General features: G+C 30.8%; 5 protein-coding genes across 6 annotated transcripts; 4 read left to right on the top strand and 1 right to left on the bottom strand.

Annotated features, from left to right (window-relative positions):
- The first annotated feature begins 1,188 nt into the window (after positions 1–1,188).
- Positions 1,189–5,552, top strand: LOC108735030 (heat shock protein 60A). Of its 2 annotated transcripts, none has more exons than XM_018466816.2 (9): positions 1,189–1,298; positions 1,691–1,865; positions 1,957–2,209; positions 2,272–2,544; positions 2,630–2,798; positions 3,206–3,419; positions 3,551–3,857; positions 4,267–4,445; positions 4,926–5,551. In XM_018466816.2, exons 2-9 carry the CDS (start codon positions 1,692–1,694, stop codon positions 5,076–5,078), a joined length of 1,722 nt encoding a protein of 573 aa, XP_018322318.1. In that variant the 5' UTR covers positions 1,189–1,298; position 1,691; the 3' UTR covers positions 5,079–5,551. The 2 variants fall into 2 exon arrangements, with proteins under 2 accessions (XP_018322318.1, XP_018322319.1); XM_018466817.2 differs by lacking the exon at positions 1,189–1,298 and adding an exon at positions 1,410–1,426 and having other exon boundaries at positions 4,926–5,552.
- Positions 5,553–6,027: 475 nt separating this feature from the next.
- LOC112904563 (putative leucine-rich repeat-containing protein DDB_G0290503) lies at positions 6,028–11,899 on the top strand. Its single transcript, XM_025974803.1, has 7 exons — positions 6,028–6,313; positions 6,380–6,606; positions 6,797–9,516; positions 9,682–10,406; positions 10,527–11,382; positions 11,509–11,646; positions 11,723–11,899. The coding sequence occupies exons 1-7, from the start codon at positions 6,231–6,233 to the stop codon at positions 11,897–11,899; spliced, it is 4,926 nt and encodes a 1,641-aa protein (XP_025830588.1). The 5' UTR covers positions 6,028–6,230.
- A 1,035-nt stretch (positions 11,900–12,934) lies between these two features.
- Positions 12,935–14,458, top strand: LOC108735003 (osteopetrosis-associated transmembrane protein 1). Its single transcript, XM_025974779.1, has 6 exons — positions 12,935–13,187; positions 13,248–13,428; positions 13,488–13,602; positions 13,668–13,894; positions 13,958–14,120; positions 14,370–14,458. Exons 1-6 carry the CDS (start codon positions 13,144–13,146, stop codon positions 14,423–14,425), a joined length of 786 nt encoding a protein of 261 aa, XP_025830564.1. The 5' UTR covers positions 12,935–13,143; the 3' UTR covers positions 14,426–14,458.
- Positions 14,459–14,523: 65 nt separating this feature from the next.
- LOC108735000 (chromatin modification-related protein MEAF6) lies at positions 14,524–16,031 on the bottom strand. The gene is made up of 4 exons (XM_018466781.2): positions 15,887–16,031; positions 15,556–15,759; positions 15,466–15,502; positions 14,524–14,938 (listed from the first exon to the last, which is right to left on the bottom strand). The coding sequence occupies exons 1-4, from the start codon at positions 15,962–15,964 to the stop codon at positions 14,673–14,675; spliced, it is 585 nt and encodes a 194-aa protein (XP_018322283.1). The 5' UTR covers positions 15,965–16,031; the 3' UTR covers positions 14,524–14,672.
- Positions 16,032–16,398: 367 nt separating this feature from the next.
- LOC108735001 (peroxisome biogenesis factor 2) lies at positions 16,399–17,553 on the top strand. The gene is made up of 4 exons (XM_018466782.1): positions 16,399–16,612; positions 16,666–17,082; positions 17,148–17,357; positions 17,439–17,553. The coding sequence occupies exons 1-4, from the start codon at positions 16,502–16,504 to the stop codon at positions 17,523–17,525; spliced, it is 825 nt and encodes a 274-aa protein (XP_018322284.1). The 5' UTR covers positions 16,399–16,501; the 3' UTR covers positions 17,526–17,553.
- Positions 17,554–24,007: the final 6,454 nt, after the last annotated feature.

Genomic DNA, 24,007 nt, shown 5'->3' with positions numbered 1-24,007 from the left:
ATATTATTTACTTATAAGACCATAAAACATTCAGCATTAAAAAAATAAAAAAATAAATTTATGACAAAAGTTCAGTCTTATAAAACATAAATTAAAACATATTTTGTATTAATTTTAAGTGTTCATAAAAATTTAATTAACAATCATGCATTTGTACATATAAATATATTAACTACGTGTATTAAGCAATAATACTTCATTATACACTTTTTCCAACTATTCTATAGTTGAATATGATGAAAATATACAGGGTGGTCTTCAAAAAATTAAAACATTTATATTTGTAATCTTCCTGTTTAATATTTTCCAATATCAAGTAACGTCATTTCAACAGTGTGTGATGGAAACGCTAATTTAAAGGGGACCATCATAATACATAGGTTTTATCACATTAGGTATACATTGCATCATTTTAATTTTAATTAGGTAATAAGAATAAGTACATGTCTGATTAGTTTGTATTCTTTTGTTTTCTGTTTTGTTTTTTGTTTCTTTTTTTTGGGAGATTTTTTAAGAATCTCTTGAATAAGCGTCCAACAATCCGTCCAATTAACATTTAGATCTGAGAGATTTTTGTATTTAAATGACTCTCGTATTAATAGTAATAAGTTACATTATTAGAATTATATTGTAAAGTTAACAAATAAATAATTTAAGTACGTTTGTTAACTGACAGAATAGTCGATACTTAAGACACTTTATACTTTGTAATAATAGGAAAGTATTTCTTTTATGTATATGTAAGTTTTATTTTGTTATATTCAGACGAATGTTGTATAAAATTCGTAAAACTGGGCTCGGTACTTAAAAAACTACACTGTCAATAATATCAGTGGATAGTTATCTTAGTTTTTAATTTTATAAGTACGAAGAATGTTGTACAAATGATATTTAAATATGTATTCCATACTAGTGTCTCAATAAAGTTGTTTTAACTAATATTTTATTATTTATAAAAAATGAAACTTTTAAATAATTTATTTCTACTAAATACTTACCTAATTTCAATTTGGATCCTCTAGTCCTTTTTGAGTATTACACTACATAAAATTCACAATTTAAAGAATATAGGACGCCCTCTAAGGACTAGTAGTTTAATCGGTTCATCTCAGATCATTGAGTTTCTCTCAATTTCCCATAAGTTTCGTCCTGTTTCATCATAGAGAAGTTTTTCATTAATGCTCAATGGAAAATCATTGTAAAATAGAACATTCCAGACTCGTTCTGCTGTGCGGCACGGTTGTATAGCCGGCATTTTGTTTTACTTTTAAAATATTGGATAATATTATATAAAACAAGTAAGTCAACAAAGTAGTTGTAGATTCAAATGAATTAAGTAGTTGTTAGTATTTGTAATGTGGGGCTGACAATGAAACTGCAACTTTTAGGAATTTTCTTTTAACTGACACGTGCTCATCTAACGAAAGTATTTTCACGATGTTTTATATTATTTAGTAATTAGTCAATGACTATGCAGTTGTATTTATCAATAATTTAGGTATAGGGTGTAGTTTAAACCAAAAATATTCAATCGTACTCATAATTAAGACTGATAGGTTATGTTAAAAAAAAGACGAGAAAGTATAGTATGCTTTGAATTTTTTTTATGTAATTTGTTGTTACATTTTTAAAAACGATTATTTGACAGGAAGTTTTAATATTAAGATTGGAAATTAATATATTTTTTTAGTATGTATCGCTTACCGGTTCATCTTAATGGAGTCGCAAGACAACAAGCTAAGCAGTTGATGCAGTTACAACGTTGGTACGCAAAAGATGTTCGCTTCGGACCGGAAGTTAGAGCCCTCATGTTGCAAGGGGTCGACATTCTTGCTGATGCTGTAGCTGTTACAATGGGGCCAAAGGTTAGTAATTTCACAATTTGTTTTTAAAAAAGCTGAAATACAGATATTTTTCCTATTTTCATTTTAATAATTTCCAAATAAATAATTTTAGGGAAGGAATGTTATTATTGAACAATCATGGGGATCACCGAAAATAACTAAGGATGGAGTAACAGTTGCCAAGGGGGTTGAATTGAAAGATAAATTCCAAAATATTGGAGCACGTTTGGTTCAAGATGTAGCCAATAATACAAATGAAGAGGCAGGAGATGGTACTACAACAGCTACAGTTTTAGCAAGATCAATTGCCAAGGAAGGATTTGAAAACCTTGGAAAAGGTGCCAACCCAGTAGAAATTCGTAAAGGTAATATAGGAGCTCTTAAAGTAGGCTTATTGTAATTAATTTTGTTTTGGTGATTGTTTTAGGGATAATGATAGCTGTCGAGCAGATTACTGCTACTTTAAAGCAGTTATCCCGACCTGTTACAACACCAGAGGAAGTTGCTCAGGTGGCAACAATCTCGGCAAATGGTGACAAGAAGATTGGTGACTTAATCTCAGATGCTATGAAACGTGTGGGCAAAGATGGTGTCATCACTGTAAAAGATGGCAAGACTTTGAATGATGAATTGGAGGTCATTGAAGGGATGAAATTTGATCGTGGTTATGTCTCTCCCTACTTTGTTAATACTACAAAAGGTATGCTTTGATCATGCACTTTCATTACACTGTTTACATCTAAAATTACTAATACTAATATGAATTTCCTTTTGGTTTGTTGCAGGAGCCAAAGTAGAATATCAGGATGCCCTTATTTTGTTTAGTGAAAAGAAGATTTCTTCAGTTCAGTCTATTGTACCTGTTTTGGAATTAGCAAATGCACAGAGAAAACCTCTTATAATAATTGCAGAAGATATTGATGGTGAAGCTTTGTCTACACTGGTGGTTAACAGGTAAGTAAAAATTACTGCTTAACAGAAACTAAAATTCCAATATTCCTGCTGTTTAGTATTTCAACCATACAAGCATATTTTTTTACTACAATTCATTTAATATTTTCTAAACTTGTAACTATGTAGCATAATTTCCTCCAAAACATTTTGTGGATAAATCAGTTCCAATAGTAAAAGCCTTTTAATATATAAATAACTGCATTAAAGCTTTAAATGAATATTTACCCTTTTTGTTTTAAATTATAATCTTATCAGGAGTATAATGTNCCTTAGACTTAACTAACAATATTTTAAAATAAATTAGAAATTTGAAGACAATAATTTTAAAAGATTCTGTGAGATTTGCAGTGCAATCATTTAAGACTACCATCTATTGAAATTTTAATGTTTTTCTGTTTATAATTTAGATTGCGTATTGGACTTCAAGTGGCTGCAGTAAAGGCTCCAGGGTTTGGAGACAACCGTAAAGCCACATTGGTCGATATGGCTATTGCAACTGGGGGTATTGTGTTTGGAGATGAAGCAAACGTAGTCAAACTAGAAGATGTTCAACTTGCTGATTTGGGGCAAGTAGGAGAAGTATTAATTACAAAAGATGATACACTTCTTCTCAAAGGAAAGGTAAATTAATTTATTAATAATTTAGTGATTCTATTGCTAGTTTTGGATCATTAAGAATATCATTTATTAATAATACTAGTTTCCTCATTAATAGTTTTGATTGAAAACTTGATTCAGTTATTTTCTTTTAGGGTAAAAAAGAAGAGGTAGATAAACGTGCAGATCAAATTCGTGATCAAATTGAAACCACTACATCTGAATATGAGAAGGAGAAGTTACAAGAACGTTTGGCTCGTTTGTCTGCAGGCGTTGCGGTGTTGAAAGTTGGCGGAAGTAGTGAGGTGGAGGTTAACGAGAAAAAAGACCGCGTTAACGATGCATTGAATGCTACGCGGGCTGCGGTAGCTGAAGGTATTGTTCCCGGGGGTGGCACCGCTCTCCTACGTTGCATCTCTGCTCTAGAACAACTGAAACCATCAAATCAAGACCAAACGATTGGTAGGTTTCAATTATTTTTTTAAGGTTTTCACGTGGTATAAAATTGTAAGAAAGGAGCCCATAATGGGTTGGTGTAAATTTAGAAGTTCAAGGGGATACAATTGTGAATTGGGGTGTGCTTCAGTGTCAGCGTTTTGTTTTCTAATTTTAAACCGTATTCTTTCTTATTTATGCCAAGAACTTGTGAAAAATAGTTTTCTACCATATTTCCTATTTTTGTTGGTCGAAAAATCAAAATAAGCAATGCAGATAGAGAGGCGTTGATATAGTATAAAATTGCTGCTTGATATAGTTCAGCAAAAAATATTGTTAATAATATTTTGAAGTTGTACCTAACAACGTATTTGATAAGAGCAAACTGTTTTTTTATTTTATATTGTGTATAAAATGTGTTTATTTCTGTTTTCAGGTATTGAAATCGTGAGAAAAGCTTTACGTGTCCCATGCATGACGATTGCAAAGAATGCGGGTAAAGATGGGTCTTTAGTTGTCGCCAAAGTGGAACAGAACTCTGGTGATTACGGTTACGACGCGCTCAACGACGAATATGTTAATATGTTTGAAAGAGGCATCATAGATCCAACAAAAGTAAGTGGTCAAAAATTTATTTAGCTGTTTTATGTGTTTTAATTATAGTGTGTATCCTACCAATTATCTGAATTTTATAATATTTAATCTAAATAGAACGCTGTTTCCATGTGAAGGTTCATTACAAAGTGTTAACTGTTTTATACAATTTCATTTAAAGTAATATTATCCTTTTTACACTAAAATGCTTCACCAACAAAAGAAAAGAATGATCTTGTTGTTTTTTTTTTTCAAAACTGTTACTTAATTTTATTATGTAATACTTAATAGGAATAATAATATGAAAATATTTATAATGGCACATATTAGAGCTCAGAAAATGTTCTTTCTAGTTTTTTGGGTGTCGGAATTGTGCAAAATTGTATAATTTAAATGTTATAAATAAACAGTTATAGTTTCAAATGCGATGACTGTTAAATATGCATTTAGTACATTCTATCCATTTAATTACTTCACGAATTAATTGATTTTATTGTATAGGTCGTACGTACTGCTGTGACAGACGCTTCCGGTGTAGCATCACTTCTGACAACAGCCGAGGCCGTAATAACTGAAATTCCCAAAGAAGAACCACCACTTCCTGGTGGCGCCGGCGGAATGGGTGGCATGGGAGGAATGGGTGGAATGATGTAATTTCATTTCAAAAAGAAAAACAGACTGCGATAATATTAACATTCTTTCGTGTTAGTTAGTTCGGTATATTTTTTACTACTGCTCGTTTTCAAGTTCATTTTTGATTGATTTTCGGTAGCGTTGTTACTTGTTGCTGCGAAATGAAATGCGTTTAAATGTTTCATATTTCTCTTCTCGTTTTTCCTTTCATTTTTTTAGGAGAGAAGAAACCTTCGAATTTTTTACTTATTTCAATTTTTCATTGAATTTTTAAAAACGAGTCGAGAGAAATGAAAAGAATAATTAATTGTATTGGTAGATATCATCTAGTGTTCTTGTGAATGATTGTAGTGAATTAAATATATTGGTTCGGCTCGGGACCGATTTATTCACTTGGACTCCCTGAGCTGGGTCTATCGTGTACGTGATCTGAGGGACATCATACTGCATTTTTTTAGTTGTGGTTTATAATTAAATATGTATGTAATATCTGATGTTTTTTAAGTAAACTTGTCGTGTAATATTTATAAATAATCAGAACGTATGTACTGTATAAAATTCAATTGTTGAAATTCGTTTATTTGTCTTGTTTAAAAAAGACAATATAATATGATTACCAATTAATCAAATACGTACACCTACTTTGTGTTAATTTCTACAATCTGATTTCTGTTAAAAAAAGATTATGCATTTTTTTAATTAATTCATTAAAACACTATTATTTTATTGTTTTTATATAGTTGTTGATGTTCTCGGAATACGTAACNCTTTTTTTCGTTAATTTGGAACCACCATGAAATCTAAATTATTTTTAATATAAAAAACTCATAAAAATTCAGCATTTGCGTATTTAAAATAAATTAAAAGTTTGTTCTTTAGAAAAAGTAATATAAAATTTCCTATTTTATAAAATAATTTAGTCCAAATAGTTCACTTGCTGTGTAGTAGATTAAATGGACCAGTAACAAATATTGTGGGAAAAAAAACATACACCAACGAAATTTCAAATAATGAGTTAGGTTAGTTGTGAGAAATTATTTACTTTTCATCTCTTTTATATACGTTGAATTTATAATAATTAAATACCTTAAAAAACAGTGATCAAGTTTTAAGAGAATTCTGAACTTATAAAGGATTTGTTATAAAGTTATTAAAATAACTATTTGTTATAAAATGTCTAATCTGGCAAATGTGAAAATTATTAAAATTGTAAAAGAACTTCAAAAAATAAGAGAAACGGTAAAATGTTCAATTTGGTGAGTGAAAATTCATATTCATAATTAAAAATAACGAATTTTAAACTACTACTCTTACATGCACAGTCTAGAAACAGTAAAGGAGCCCCTGCAAGTAGGATGTTCCCATATATTTTGCAGCGAATGTTTTAAGAAATATGAAGCAGGTACAACAAAAGGAAAAAATTGTTTGTGCCCAGTGTGTCGTAGCGTTCTACAAAGGCGTAAAAAACGACAGCATAACAAAGGTCATAAAGTGGCAGAATATGTAGAAAAAGTTGGTGATATTTTAAGTAATATAACAAATTGCAATGGTGAGTAAAATAATACATAAAGATTCTTATATTAATGCTGGCCTTTTTTTTTTAAAAATTGATTCAAAGAGTTTTATATATTTCAGTGTGCTCTTTAATTATCATTATTCATTATACATATTTAGAAAGAACAAAATATATTCAAGTCTAATTTGTATTTCAAATAAATAAATTATTATTTTTGTTTTAGTTTTTGAAGTATCTGAAGAACAGATACAACAAAACTTAAAATTATCATACACACCAAATTCAAGAAAAAGAAAGAGTTTTATTGGGATGTCCAAGAGAACAGTTACCCCCTCAAAACATACACCAAAGAAGTCAAAATTAATCACAACTATTGATGTGAATACTAAAAAAGTGACAAAATTGGAACAAAAAGAGACTAAAAGTCCTTCTAGAAAATGCCAGAGGAAGCCTTCGAAAAAAATATCACATAGTACGAACGTTTCTGAAAAAGAGAAAGTGACACCTAAAAAGGACCCATTTGATTTACTTTTAGAATCTTCCAACATTTTACCTCATTCAACTTTTAAAAGTAAAGTAATAAAAACATATAGTGCTAAATCAAAAACAGATAGAAATCATGTCTATGTAGATAAAGTCGTCGAATTTCAAGACAACACAAATAAAACTCGAATACTTCATTGGCTCAGTGACACCAGAAATAAGTTTGACAATATAACATTGACTCAGACTCAAAATGAGGATCAGAACAGTGAATCTAGTTTGGTTAATTCCTTTGATATGCCCTCAATTTCTCAGGTGCATAAGAAAGGTAAACCAAAAGTTAATAAAAGTATGAAGCATGTAGCCACTCAAAACTTACATACAAAGAACAATAAAAAAAACTTAAAAAATAAAAGGGCTGCCTCTCTGGATCGTTGCGTTATAAGAAAGGTTTATCCTAAGCACAGATTAAAGAGGCATAGTATAGCTTGTGAAAGCCAGGATTATGATAATATGATAATAGAAACAGTTGATAGCGAAAGCGAATGTCGTGATAATGAAAATAGTAAGAAGCACTGGAGTTTATTAGAAGAGCAATGCCTCAGAGATATCGAAAACAATACCCCTAAGAGGGGAAGACAAAAATTAAATAAATCCAAAAAAGATCCCAACACTTCTGTATCTCAGAAGTCACAGTGGGATAGATTGAAATCGATTGGTAAAAGAGGAAGAAAAATGAAGAAACTTAACGTTAGTCAGTGCAATCCAATTATATCAGAATCAAATAAAGAGAGAAAAGGAAATGTGTTACAGCATACGGCTAATGATATTACAATTGATTATAAACACTTACAGGAAACGGACACGAATTTTAAAAAACCAATTATTAATGAAGCAAATGTTGTAGAAAAAAATAAAAAAAATGAAGAAGAAGCTAATAAATATTCTTCAAATAAAACGTACGATTTAGATGCAATTGAGACTTATTTTATTGAGAAATTAACTGAGTATGATGAGAATAAAAATCCAAATGAAGTCACAGACAATTATTGTAATAATTTAACAAATAACTCAAAAAAACAGAATTTAAAACCTATTAATAACACCAATTGTGTTTTAAGATCAGTTGAAAATATAAAGAGCAAAAAAAATATTACAATAAGTAAGTCTGATGATATTAAAAAGAAATTGAATTATTCAAGTAAACCTGTTATAATTGAACAAGGAGATGTTCAAGATAAAAATGACATCAATATTAAGTGCATTGATTTGATAGAGATTCATAAAGTTGTAGAACAAGAAGAATTTAAAGGCTTTAAAAGTTTAGCTGAATTAGAAACAGATTGCAGTGCTTGTAATGAAAAAGAGAACGAGGAAGAAATTTTTAAGCCAACCCAGGTCTTTCTAGAGAACTTTAAGAATTTAAACGAGTCTGAACTTAATGAGAATTTGAATAGTTTAGTAAAAAAACTTTTTAATGAAATAAAATTTCAGAAACAGTCGCAGTCTAATGTTAACATAGACATTTTTGAACCAATATTAACAGCTATGAAATTCCTTGTAGAAAAAGTGGAACGACAAAATGAATGGCAGTCTAAAAAAAATTTAAAAGATGTTCATACTCAAACTAATATCTTGGAATTTTGCAATTCATCTGCCCAAACAATAATAAATTTGGAGAACGTGTTTACCCAAACCGATCCTATGAATGGATTTTACATTTCTTCAAACGAAAGTTTTAAAACTCCAGCCAAAATTCACGTAGAAATCCAAACTGAATGTTTACCACATTGTACAAAGTGTAATATGAAAGATATGAAGCCAGTGTCACCCCCGAGTGAATTTAAACGAACGTTAAGTAATGACAACAATAATAACGGCTACCAATTTACAGAAAGCTTAGATAATATTAATTTTGAAACTCAGGACATTTTAAATCAAAACCAAATAAAGGTGAGTCAACCATTAAATAAGTTTGTTTTCAAGTCTCAAAAAATTAACAAAGGATCTAGCTCCCAAAACTCCAAAGTTTTGACTTCAAATCTTGATAAGGATGCTAATAAAAAAGGTAGTCAGGTTGAGAAAGCTGCATCTTTAAACCAGATGTACAAGGAAGGCACATCACAATTTCCTCTTTCTTCTGCTGAGTCTCAAAAATGTTTGGTTATTTCTGTAATGTCTCAAAAAAACTCGTCATCAAGTAGACGAGCTCTAAATCAGGTATTTAACAATATGGAAGTTGAAAATAAAAATGTATTCAAACGAATACGTAAACCTGAGTCTGATAGTGATTCAGATTCTGAAATCCATGCCCATCCAAAGAAAATCTGCAATAAATTTCTGAATAATGATTTGTCCCTCAAATTTGAATCTCAGTGTGATAATACAACCAACATTGAAAGGCAAATCTTGAATAGAAATGAAATATTAAGCTGCGATAGCGACAATATCGATTATGAGGTAAAATAATTTTTTTTTCATGTTATTTATTAGTTACTTTACTTTAACATTATACACACTTTTTGAAATTTATTTTAAACAAACTTGGCTAATGGTAGTTAATGTATCTTTAGTCTATATGATAATTAATATATTTTAGAACTAATTTACTTGAAATTTTATTAGGAATTTTTGGAAAAAGTCTTGAAAAAGTACGACGATCCTCCCCCCAGTGTCAAGCCGTTATCTAAAACTGAAGATATCATTGAAAGATGCGAAAAAATAATAAGAGAAGCCACAATGCTCCGTCCACAAGAAATTGTTCCAAATGTAAGCACTCCGAAAACAGAACAAACGAATAAATTGAGTTTAAATACGATGCAGGAGTTTAATCAAGAATTTAGTTATGTTAAAAGTAACCAGGCAAATTCAGAAGTTCGTGAAAAAAATGAAATCAACGCTAATGTTAACCCATTCTCCTTGTCGTTATTTGGTAACAGTGAGGAAAAGGCAAGTTTAAATCGAAACATTAATAAATTCAGTAACAGTTCAAATAAAACAATCGATCGAAAAGAACTGGATGATTATGTTAAAGAAATAAGCAATGAATTTGAGAAATCCTTCGATGAAGATGTTAATGTTGAATTAGCAGATTTGCACGAAAACATTGAAAACAAATCGCTAAAGCAACAAAATTGCGAACAAAAAGTAACTGTTCTTCAAGATATTAAATTGAATAACTTTGTTAAAAAGCCGGAAAAAGAAGAGATAAATGAAGATATTTTTATTGAAAATTTTGACGATAGTTTTGAGAATATTGACATCGTCAGTCATAAAAGCGATGATATGTTTGATGACGTAGATGTAGTCGAAAGTACACCACAAAAGAGCAAGAAATCTTCAAATGATAGGTAAAGCGATTATTTCATTTTAATAATTTTTAATGTTTTTTTTTCTGTTTTTATTCAACACTAATGAAATTTTTTCTAACATCTAAACATTTGTATGATGTAATACACTTTGAATTTTAGAAACATTCCTCTTGATGATCAAGTGTTATTGTCAGAAACTAAGCAGCCTCTAACAATTGACGAAGACCTAATAAATTGCTTAAATATGACCTTTACACCACCTCCAGGATTCCAAGATGCTGAAAATCCAGATGATGAAACTTTAAAATATGATAATAACTTAAACGAACCAAAAACCAACACAAATGAATCCGAAATTAAAAAGTTTACATACGGAATATCTTCCCTTACACCTGATCTACTTTTAGAGCCAAATCCACCTTTAAAAAGAAATCAGCAATTACCAGAAACAAGCACCCCAAACATGTTAGAATCTGATTTCGAACAACCATTAATTCCTTTGAGTTTATCGCCTATAAAACCACCTCAAAAAGAATTCCCTACGGGACCATTAAATCCAATTGACATTGCAAAATCGTCCAAGTTTTCTCCTCTTATGATAGTGAAATCTAAAAGGCCTCCACAACGAGTACTAACTCCTCAGTCATGTACCCCAACGCAGAAGAGTATATTAAACTATGTGAAACCTGATAATTTGGACGCAAGTCCTCAACCTGGATGCTCACGTTATTCCACACCAGTGGAAGAAGTTACTGTAAATATGAAACCTTGCGTTTCCTGTACAAGACTCACATTGGAACAGGTGATGGCGATTAATTCTTTGGCATCGAAGAAATTACTTTGTTACAGCGGTTCCTTTTCAAAATCTGTTACACATATGATCGTCGCAACAAATGCAAAAGGGTGTGTGAAAGACCATACGATGAAATACGTTTTCGCAGTGGCTGCTGGGATTTGGGTATTAAGTTTTAACTGGATTGAAGAGTGTTTAAAAAGGAAATGCTTGGTACCAGAGGTATGATAAAAATTATAGAGGATAAAGAGATTTTTATAACAATAGATCTTAATAATAAAGAAATTCATTGATGTTAAGGGAATGTGAAAGTCGATTTTTTTTTGTATCTACTCTAATTTTTTTTAGGACCCTTTTGAAGTAAAAGATGTATCAGGGTTACCAGGGCCAAGATTATCACGTCTTGCTCTTAAACGCGATTTACTAAAAGGTTTTAAAGTGTATGCAGCTAAACCCTTTGTATCTACAACTGCTGAAGAAGTTGAGGTACTGTTTTTATAAACTAAATACATGCATAAAAATACGGTTACTCTTATATTTTATTTTATTTTTACTTTTTTAGAATGTTGTAACAATGTTAGGAGGAAAAATTGTGTCCAGATTAGATGACTTGCTTTCCAGGAATGGCTATATTCCTCTAATCATTACTGAAGCTAGAGCTTCACAAGATTTTGAGTTGTATGAAAGTAAGTCGTTAAATAACAACTTTATGCATTATAAATCCAACATTTCAAAATAAAAATGTTGTATAATTTAAATGTTATAAATAAACAGTTATAGTTTCAAATGCGATGACTGTTAAATATGCATTTAGAACATTCTATCCATTTAATTACTTCACGAATTAATTGATTTTATTGTATAGGTCGTACGTACTGCTGTGACAGACGCTTCCGGTGTAGCATCACTTCTGACAACAGCCGAGGCCGTAATAACTGAAATTCCCAAAGAAGAACCACCACTTCCTGGTGGCGCCGGCGGAATGGGTGGCATGGGAGGAATGGGTGGAATGATGTAATTTCATTTCAAAAAGAAAAACAGACTGCGATAATATTAACATTCTTTCGTGTTAGTTAGTTCGGTATATTTTTTACTACTGCTCGTTTTCAAGTTCATTTTTGATTGATTTTCGGTAGCGTTGTTACTTGTTGCTGCGAAATGAAANTTTGCAACTTTTTATTTCTTGGAAGTATTGAGATTTGTTAAAGAGAGTGGAACAAAACTTTTCAGTTACTTTGTAAATTAAGTTTAATGAATAATTATTACATTATTAAATAAAATAATTATGGCTTAATACGGAGAAGCTTATACATTAAATGTTCGGACACGTGTGCTGGACCACCCCGAATATTATCTCAACATAACGTAAAATCTAAAACTGAAAGCATAATTTCACATAATCCAAGACACTTTGGGCAATGCAAAACTATGTGGCATTTTTATTTAATCATACATAAATATCCATTACTTTGTCAAAATTGCTATTTTTTTCTCAATGAATGGGATATTCTTTACTTTTCTTAAGTAGGTACGTAACAGTAATATTAACATAGAACTTAAGGCGTTTTGAATTATATGAAAAATAAAATATACAACGTTATGACCTATCCTTATCTTAGACAAAATAAGAATGCTGGATATGGCTGGATACGTTTCTGATAAAGTTTTTTTTTGTCAGGGAACTTTTGTATTGACAACAAGTATTGTGTGTTGCATAACTAATTTAAATTTGCTTTTAACTTTTTTTGACGTTTGTAACCTTGAAACGGGGGAGAACAATATTAACCTAACCTCGTAATTAAATAGAATACATAAAACAATACAGAATACTAATCCTATGTGATTTTTATCATATTTTGTGTTATTTTACCAATTACATAAACGCTTTTGTGCTTATATTGACTAGTTCAAAATAGTAGAAGTTTTGTAAGTGTTATACGTACCTATTCTGTGTTCAGCGAAAGCAATGTAATATTTTGTGAAATGTTACTGTTTGTTTTATTAGGACTAACAACGTCGATTGTTGAGTAAGTTATTTATATTTTATTTAATTGTTTATATTTTCTTATTTTATATATGATTTCAAGTTGTTTGGATATGAAGCCAGTAGAACCAAACGCAAATTGTTCAAAGTCCTTGGATAATTTAGCAAATGCTTTAGCAAACTTTACTTTATGCTCAGTGAAAAATTCAAAACCAATAAAATTATGTGAAAAATGTGTTCACAGTTACTTAGAAATCTTGGAAAGTTATGAGGATATTGTTAAGGTAATGTTAAAATTGTTTAATGTAAGTTTCTTGCAGATTAATAATTTTTAGTAATTTAGTTAGCTGATGGGGATCATAAGTGTATAAGTAATTATGTTAATTTAGATAGACTACAAATAGTAGATACTTTTTACAGGAACAGTTATAACCTGTGGAATCAAGCTAAATGTTATGGTAATTAACTTATTGCACATAGATTAAATAGCAAAATAAGTTTAGTTACTTATATATGGTTTTAGAATGTTTTCAAAGCATCAATGGGAATTTAACCGCCAATTTATCACTTGAAACTGTTCATTTTAATGAACTTTCAGACGATTTCAAAAGATGCATTGGTGGGAAAGATGTAAATGAGACAAATATGTGTAACATTTGTATGGATGTCTACACTAATTTGGATAGTTTTTATAAAAGTATAAGTAATGAAAATGAGAAAATTGGAGTGTGCATGGATATTGTAGATATGGTAAAGATTTTTTATTAGTTTTATAGTTGCTTTTAAATTAAACTGTAACTGATTTTCTTGAAGATGAATCAAACAAGGGGATTCTGGAGTAAAAATTGTTGTAAATACAGGCATCATGTCGAATTTATTTTTGTATTTTCTACAGCAGCAATGATCTTTACAATGATAATATTTTATGTTTTGACTAAAATTTGTACAGACAAAAGAATGCCCACTGTGTTCAAACGTAAGTGCTATTTATTATTACAAATCATATTCCTAAAATGATGTAAATCCATAAAAACTGACACTTCAGAGAATAATCTTCCTGGTTTATTTCCAAGGACAATTACACTTAAGTACTAAATTTTAGAACTATAAACAGTATGCGAAGTTTAGATTACCAAGTTGTAATTTTTAAAAATTTTAAAGTAAATATAATTGTCTCTTGTTTCTAAAACGATACTATTAAATTGTTTTTTCCCCTTTTTTTCAGAGACTAGATTTGCTAATTATCTACAGAGCTCCTCTTCGTTAAGTACTAGAAGATAGTTTAATTTAGACTATGACAAATAATTTTATCTATAAAAACATATAAGTTATCAGTTTTTGAAATAGCNTGTACACTTTTTAAAAAAATCAAATAAAAGTATCATTTAAAATATTTATTTCAGTTATTTTAATTCAGGTATCGCATTCTTTTTATCAGCAGAAACAGACAGAACTAATTAAGTCACAGCAGTCTCAATTTAGGTACATATATTCTAAAAAAATTATCACTTACACTTTTTCACTAAAATTATCGATGTCTAGCTTTCTTGTTATTATTTTTCTTTGCACTATTGCTAAAGTTCTTTTGCTTAGCAGCAATGTCTCTGTTAGGACTTGGCTGATGATCCAAACCATTTTGATTCTGTGTACCATTTTGAACAAATAAACTTGAACTGTTAGTGGGGTGCTTCCCTGCTATTTTAATACTGTCCAAATGATTTGATGTTGGACCTGTCATATTTGTATCACTTGAGTCTTCATTTGTTTGAGATTCAGTATCACTGGGGCGTTCAGCTGAAAATGTGGGCAAATTTTATAAAAGAAAAATGATACATTGAAAAGAAATTTAATAACCATCCAGTACACATATTAAACCTTTTTTTTGTGAATCAACAATGAAAGATGTTATTTCCTGAAAATTGTTCTTTTGGTCATTTTAGAGAGTATTTCATCATAAGGCTTTTTCAATAAATTTAAACCAATAGTTACTTAAATTGAAGAAACTGCATACATTCAAAATACTTTATGTACTCTAAAAGGTCTGTACTTTCAATAAATTAAAGAATAGTGTTAGCATGCTGAATGTCTAGGCTACAATATAGAATACTCAAAATCGATAACGTGCAAAATGGTAAAAAGGATAATTTATTCTAGTGCTATTGTAAAACAAGCAAAACAAGAAAAGAACATTTAAATATACTTTTATTTTATCATAAACAAAATAGAAACAACCTTGATCAAGACAGTGGAGTGAAAAAATAAAAATTTCTATTGCTTTCAAGATGTAAATTACGCTACATTTAAATCTACTGAGCTCTTACTTTTTTCTTGTGTTTGGTCAACGATGCCACTAACAGCCTAAAAATAGTGAACATTAGATTTTAGCCAGACAAACACTTTAACAAACATACAGCCATAGACGTAATGGAGGACTTTGAGAATAACCTTTCAGCTTCTTTAAATTTTCGATTTCTTTTATCAGATTTTGAGTTTGTTGTTTTATTACTTGATAAGTACCTATCCCATCCTCGAATTATATTGCCATACAGCTGTGTGTCTTCCAAATATGATCCCTCAAAGGCATAAATTTGTCGCTCTAAGTTAGCAAGAGTTTCCTGAAAGAAATTTTAAATTTACCTCCAGATATGTTGATCTGTAGTTGCCTCTATAATGATGTGGCGTTGGTCACACCCTCGCTCTACTAGAGATTATTAAATATTCTGAATTGTAATAAATGCTTACAGCAATTTCAGCTTTTCTTTTAACTAATTCAGCTAATTCTCCTCTTGCATCAATCGTTGAAGTGACTTTAGAAGACATATTTCTTGCAAAAAGTCAAATTGACAACAAACAACAAAATAATTGACAATATTATCCATAGATTATGTCTACGACTCGAAGTCTATGACCATAGATTAAGTCAACCATGGATAAGATATATTTCTATTATCTATGATAATGGGTTAGGGACTATAGAAAGAACTATACGTTTACTACAGAGTAAATGTGCATGTAAATTTAATTTCAATAGATGTAGGAGAGACAAAATATAGAGTTTAATTACCTTAACTTAATTGTGACATTAATAATATTTTATTTCAAAAATGGTTAAAAAATTCAGTTCATGTGATTTAATTCTTCCTACACATTATTTGCATTATGATCCCAATCTTATATGTATCTCTATAGCAACATATTTATTATTTCTTTGATTCAAAATTAAAAAACCAATATAAATCAACCATAGATCAGAATAGATTAAGTAAACATTAAACATAACCATCGTTAACCTTAATATTGTAGAGGTTGAAATGAATTATTTATTATTTTTTTAGTTTTTATTTATTATTGATTAGAATGTCTCATAATAAATTACTTCGTGTAACACAATTAGATGCTGTATACTTGAACAACGAACTCACCAACATTTTTCTAAAGCAAATGCAGACATGTCTTCGATATTTACCTGTAAAATGAGTTAATGTATTTGGTTTTTATGTTTTTTTACGCATTAATTTTAGGTTGGACTGCATATTAATTATCACAATGAAATAAACCACTTAGTAAAGTTGCTACTTTCGTCTTATTCTTTGTTCAGTCATGATTGCACATTTGGTCAAAAAATGCTTTTGATAAAATACTCAAATGCAACTCCATTAAAGAAATGTTTGTATGTATTACTCAGTTCATTAGATTACGTTAGAGATAAAATAGAAGACACTGGAAGAAATAGTTCTATTATAAAGTGTAGTAAACATGCTTGTTCTGTGATTAAAATTTTAAGTTTTATTAATTTATGTTTATTCATAAAATATGGAAGATATCCCCAATTAGTAGAAAGAATATTAGGATTGGAACAAGTTTACTCAAGAAATGTTATACGTAGACAATTTGGATCTAAGTATTTAGCAAGAGAGTTGCTTTGGAATGGTTTTATAGTAAGTTGCAAAAGAAAACAATGTTATTAGTAGTAAATATCTACTATTTTCATAACTGTTCATAGGAGGTGCTGGTGTGTGTTTTACCGTTGATTAATTATCATAAGATAATGAGAATTTCTAGGAGCTTTATTACTTTTCACAAAGATAAACGTGGTGGTGAAGATTTTAATGTTCAATTTACAATATCTACCAAGTGTGCATTTTGTGGGGAAATTCCAATTTTGCCTCATCACATGGACTGTTCACATGTTTTCTGTTATGTGTGTTTGAAAGTAAGTCTTTAAATTTTGAAATAGTAAAATTTCAACAAACGCGTTGAATTAATGTGAAAATACAAATACTTTTTTTTTAAGGGTAATCTTCAGGCTGATTCAGGATTTGAATGCCCAAAGTGTGGTCACAAAAATTCTAAGGAAATTTGTAAAAAGGTGGTCATGTAAATTACAATAATAAAATATTTTATGTATAGTTGAAGTTCATTTCTTATTCAAATTAAATTATATATTACCCTATTAATTAATGATTTTTGACGCCTCTCTACTGAGTTTCACCTTTGGTTTTACTCATTGTGAATACACCAATGTACTTTAGTTATGTAAAATGTGTGACGACAAACTTTTTAAATGTTCATAAATTTTCTGCAATTGGACAGACATACCTTTCATTTATTTGCAAAATTATTGTAAAAACTCGAAATTTTTCGTGCAGAAAATATACAAAATTTAGGTGTCTTATGACGCGTTTTAGGGACTCCCTCGTGAGTCGTGTGACTAGTCGTCCTGGACTCCTTTTTTAATTCTTGGCTAATATTTGTCTTAGGTTTTATTTATTTATTTTTTGATTCGGGATTTTAAGCAACTTTTTAGTGTTTTTTATTACAAATATCTAACAACAAAAATAAAAAAATAATCTAATTTTTTATAAGAAAAAAAGGGCTAAAATTTTATTTATTCTTAATTCACGGTTTTAAGGCTTATTTTAAAAATTTGATTATTAATTTTCATAGAATACTATCTAAACTTTTCATCTTTAAAATGCGAGTTGTTAAGCCGTTTATTATGAAAAATTGGTAAGTGTAGAATTAGTTAAAGTTTGTGGTTTTTCTCCTAGTGGGATAAATAGAACTTCACGCTTTAGAAAACTCTTGCTATAAAGAATAAGTTTGATGATCTTAAAACAATTATAACAATAACTATAAACGCCCAGTTTTCACGTTTTTTTTTTGCAATAACTTTTTTATTTGTTGACCGATTTTAATTTAGTAATTCTTAAGTTGTAGATAATTATATTGCTCAGAAATCCCCCCCCCCCTCTCGTACATCATTCTTTTCTTCGATCCATTATTTTGACAATATTTCAGAATTTTTCCACTTTAATGTTAAAATAAAACAATGAAGTGGAATTTTATTTTTGAATCTTAAAATGAGAGGTCTTTCTATCATCGCTCCCAACATCTACGCAAAAAAAAATATATTACGAAAGCTTAGATATTCATTGGCATATGTGTGGTTTCGTTTTTTTTTTTTAGTGTGCTGCTAGTAGTACTAATTTACACTCGCAATATTTTTTAAATTGTACCTTTTAAAAAAATGAAATACATATACCGTGTGATAAAACAAACATGCCCTTTTGGATAGTAGCAGTAGATATGTAGGTAAGCTTGCAGTCTTGTTAGTGGCGACACCTGTGGTAAGCAGATGAAACAGATAAATTTATTTGGGTGCGTCGCTTGTAAAAGTTCGTTAGAGATATGCGGCAAGTTTCGTGGTCTCGGTCTTTTTTTTTGGGTGAAAGTGAAAAGTGTAACTGACAATTTTCAACTTGCTGCTTGAGAATATTTGGTTCTTCTATTTATTAAGCAAAAAGCAAGGTTTGCATTTTTAACTAGCATTTTTAACTAGCGGTGAGAGGGGACAAGGGGCTAAGTAATTATTGAAGTAAACAAGTTATATTTTATTAATCAAGATGCTTATTTTTGATACATTACGTGTATTTATTCTACTTCAAATAAGGCTCTAGCAGGTGGTTGAAGTCTTCCTTCCATGGAGACTGCATAAATAGAAATGTGAATGTTACTTTTGAAATCGAGATCATGAAGAACAGCACAAGTTCGAAATGAACTGTAAACTCTTGATTTTAACAGACCGTTTGCTAGTATTTCGTAGCCGATTTGTTCTTGGGTAAATTTTCCCGGTGTCCAAAAGAGTAACAAACTGTTTGAAGATATCCTTCTTGCTTCTGTTACCTCCATTTCGTCAGGATTATCCACAATTTCCTCTTGAACTGATTCATCATTTAATATATATTTGTTTGTTTCAGTGGTGCTCAGTGCAACACAAATACTTTTATCACCGCAATTGTTATTATCGGAAGTTGCCTTTTCAAGTAACTGATTCTTTAAGCAGTTTACTTTAATGTTCATATGTTTACATTGATTTTGAAGTTTTTCAAAAGTTCTTTGTAAATTACCCAAGGTTTTCTCGAGGTTTTCTTGCTTTTCTACTGAATTACATCTTTTGAGATTATCAGCTTCCTTGCAAGCGCTATGAATTTTGTCAAGTATTTGAGCAATTTCTTTATTGTTTCTACTGAATACCATTGCCATTTGACCAGCTGATTTGGTTATTTTTGGGACATTTTTTACAGTTTCCAAATGAACCGAAGATTTGTCGATTTGAATATTTTCTTGTTTCTCGTATAGGCTTTCGGTTGATTCTTGATTTTTATTGAAAACACAATTAACACAACCGCAGTTTGACTCATGCTTATACAATTCTATTGGAAGCTTAATTGGGGAGTCAGGAGATGTTAAACACGAAGGGCATTCGCAGCTTGCTGGGTGGTAGTCTTCTGATAATCCAGACTGGTGTAAAGAGTCGTCAGAGTTTTGATTCTTAACACCATTCCATAAATACAGGCACTCTACACACGAACAATCTGTTCCATGTTCTGGCGGAATTGCTTCTTTGTTGTCTTCGGTTTTGCATAAACACGAAACGCATAAACAATCATTTGGGTGATGATTTTTCGTTTCTTCATTGAATCCTTTTTCAGAGTCAGTACCTTTGCATAAGCAGTCTATGCATGTACAATTGTGATGAACGAGGTTTCGTTTATTAACAGTGTTTCTGACTAAAATTCTAGGCCTTTTCACAAGTGTTGCTTTGTTAGCCTTTAATTTGTTTTCTATCACAGTTTTGATATGAGTTTTGGTAGCGTTAGATGTAACTTCGTCTTCCGAAGTATGAAACGATTCTACGGTTTTTATTACTTTACCTTTGCGGTGGTTAAACAATGGTGGTGTGTTACAAGAAACAGATTTATAAAGGGATGGCACACTGGTAGGAGTCGACTCTGTGTTGGGAAAACACAACGCAGTATCATACGTTATTGACCTTCCTGGCTTGTCAAATAATATGCAATTCATTTTTCGCAATTTTTTTTGGTTCAGCCTTTTTCTAGATAATGTATTACCTTGTATGTTTAAGATGTGTCAAATTTAATCTAAAGTGGGTGAAAAGTTGTTTAATAAACATTTCTGAGTGAACCTGTAACTCTTTGCAGTTTTATATAACGTAAATTTTGATATTTTAAGTCATTGTCAAAATTGATAAGTCTATGGAAAAGTCAAAATTGAAACGTTGATAACGTATAGGTACTTCATCAAAAACAAGTTCTTTTCTGACCATCAAAATAATTGAGATCAAAGTTAGTAATAATAATAATGCTTTATTTCTTTACGTGCTATTGGGTTTTTGCAAATTGCTCCTTACACATTGACTTTATCCTTACAAAGGTGTTTTACATACGTTGTCCTTAAACTATGTAACCATCAGGCCTCTAGAGAAGTATTCTGTTTTAGTGGTGGTGCAACCGAATAACCAGCTGTTGTACTTTATTTTTCCGATTAAACTTTTACACATAGTTAAGTTTTTCATAATTAGGTCAGTTTAAGCCTTTCGTAGCAAGAAATCATCAGGCCCCTAGAGAAGTATTCTGTTTTAGTGGTGGCGAAACCGAATAACCAACTGTTGCACTTTATTTTTCCGATTAAACTTTTACACATAGTTAAGTTTTCCATAATTAGGTCATTTTAAGCCATTCCCAACAAGAAAAACATTTTCGAAAAATACGGAAGTTTTACCAAAAATAATTATCAAACATTAATGTTAAATCAATTTAATTTCATCCCACTACAGATTACCTTAAGTTAATAAGGTATTGTTTGACGCTGCTGTTACTGTCTCGCCGGGAATCGAACCCGAAAATTTTTCTTAAAGTATTGATATTAATAAAACAAATACCTAATACAATAGGTTAATATCGAATCCAACTGTGTTCAAGTTTATCTTGTAAAAAGTTTGTAATTTTATGTTAAACGTTTAAAAACTTTTTTCTATAAAGCATATGTCAAAGCTCGCTGCACTGGATTCATAGTTATCAATTTTTACTGGAAGTCTTTGTTTTCGATGATATCTGAAAATCCTGTTCTGGATTAATTTTAATTTTTCTAGAAAAAATTTTGGCCCTTCCTATTAAGATCAGAATTACGTTTTCCTGTTGCTTTATTGAAATTAGGGATTCTTTGGTGGTATTAATAATGTTTATTGCGTCTGCAATGTTCAAGCCTTCCTTCCCTCTTTTCCTTTAGGCTAGGGCTCTGGTAGTTACATGCTACTTTCTTCTACTAAGCTTCTTATTTCTACACCATCTTCTTTTGTCCCTGACCCCAGCACATTCTATCCAAATCTGTCCTATCCCTTTCAATATTTCAACTAATAGCTCTCTCGTCTCATCCTCTAGCCTGTCTACCCTACATCCGTTTATGAACTTTCTTATCCTTTTCCTTTACACCACAATTACTTTCTTACAACAAAACTGGCGGGCCAGTGTTTTCTCTCTTTCTCGTTTGACATAATCTGCATCTTCACTCATATCCTTTTTTATTAGCTCTTCCTATATTACTGCACCTTATTCTGGTCCACATCTAATGCTATTTAAATACTCTGGCCCATTTAATTCTGGCATTAAGTCCCTTTATAAATGTTTGTACGTAGAGTATGCTATCGCTTACCACGGCCCACGCATTTTGCCCCAATTTTGACGCTTTATTGTTTAATATTACTCTCATTTCTTCCAATAGATATATTTTCGGTCATCTATCATCCTCCATATTTAGCACATTTTAAAAGTATGGCACTCTCTTTTTCTAACTGTGTATTTTATAATACGTTTCTCCAGATGTATCTTGGAGTGTTTCTCGCCACTCCATTTTCCAATACTCTGATTAGATTGTCCAAGTCTTCAACTTTACTCCAGCCCCGTACATCCACGCTGTACAAAGCGGCAGCTCTGACATTAGAGTTCATAAGAAAAACGCGATCTTTTTCTCTGTCTCTACCCACTTTCTTCATCACCCCCAGGTTACATTGGCTGTTCTATGCCTTTCCCACTAACCTATCTATATGTTTCGTCATACTGTTACTTGTTGAGAATGAAACACCTGAATATTTAAATTTGTTTATTATCTCGATGTTCTCACTTTTGAAATTTCATTTTTCGCACGTCTTCCTATTCCCTCTGTTCATAAATACCATTATTTTTACCTTTTTTTGTATTTACTATCAATCTGTTTTCCTCAACGTACCCCTCTAAAGTTTTCGACACCCTCTCTAGTTCTTTTACACTCTTTGCTGCTATAACTATGTCATTTATATACAGTCAAAATCTGTTATAACGAGACCGAAGGGACTACTCATATTTGGTCGTAAAAACCGATAGTCGTAATAGCCGGTGACGTTGTTATTAAGTACTTAATACCTATTATTGAATGTGTGATTAATATATTCATATATAAAATAAAACTACATTTTATTTATTTTACATAAAACGTATTATAAAAAGACATTACGTACATATAATTATCATTTTTCTATATTAATAAAATCTGGAATTTTAGTCTGTTTGGAACACTTCTGTCGTGCGTACAGACTTTGTAGTTCACGTTTAATTTTAATTAATGTATCATCATAATTTCCCTGCATATGAAACTGTTCATTAGAATAAAAAACAATTTTTCGTAATACATTGACAGCATTGAGACCATCATTCAAAGTTGGCACTGTAAATTGTTCTTCAGTCTCTTCCTGTTCGTCATTTTCCTCTTGAACTTCTTGTACAATATCATCTTCCGTAGCTGGTGCACAAATTGCAATAAAGTTATCTACATCAATAAACTCCTTAGCTTCAGTAGCAGATATTCTGAGAATTACACTAGACCCTAAACTCGACACGTTTTTGTTTATTTTTGCGATCTTAATGGTCATTTACTGTACCAGATGTGGATACTGTTACCTATTCAAATGTTTACAATACAATTCTCCGAAAATATCAGTTAAATGTAGTCGCTTAAAGGGATATGTCGTAATAAGCAATGTCGTAAAAACCAGTGTTTTTTATAAGGCGGTCTAACAGAATTAAGCCGGGACCTATGATTTTGGTCAATATAACCAGTATGTTGTTCTAAACGATGTCGTAGTAAACGGTTTTGCCTGTACTCAAGTGCTCTTATTTTAACTTTGCTTATCACCGATATCCCTCTTTCTTATGTTTCCATATGTCGAATATATCAAACTTCGCTGTATTTCCACCATTCACCTGAATTTTGGCACTCGCATGCCTGTATTCAGTGGTGTTGTCGAGCCGGAACGCTCCGGAACGTCGTTCCGGTACTTCCTTTTTGGACAGGAACGCGTTCCGGAACTAAAGATGATTTCTGATAACGAGAATTGGCTGACGTATTGAAAAAAAAATAAATTATTTCGTTTCCTTTCCTTTTTATGCTATATACAGGGCCGATCTTGGCGACGGGCGAAAATTGGGGGAAATCCCCCCCCCCTCCGTCGTCAAATTTGGGCGGCAT

This window comes from Agrilus planipennis, unplaced genomic scaffold, assembly GCF_000699045.2.
Source record: "Agrilus planipennis isolate EAB-ADULT unplaced genomic scaffold, Apla_2.0 scaffold124, whole genome shotgun sequence".
NCBI lineage: Eukaryota > Metazoa > Arthropoda > Insecta > Coleoptera > Buprestidae > Agrilus > Agrilus planipennis.
This window is presented reverse-complemented; position numbering and strand designations above follow the sequence as displayed.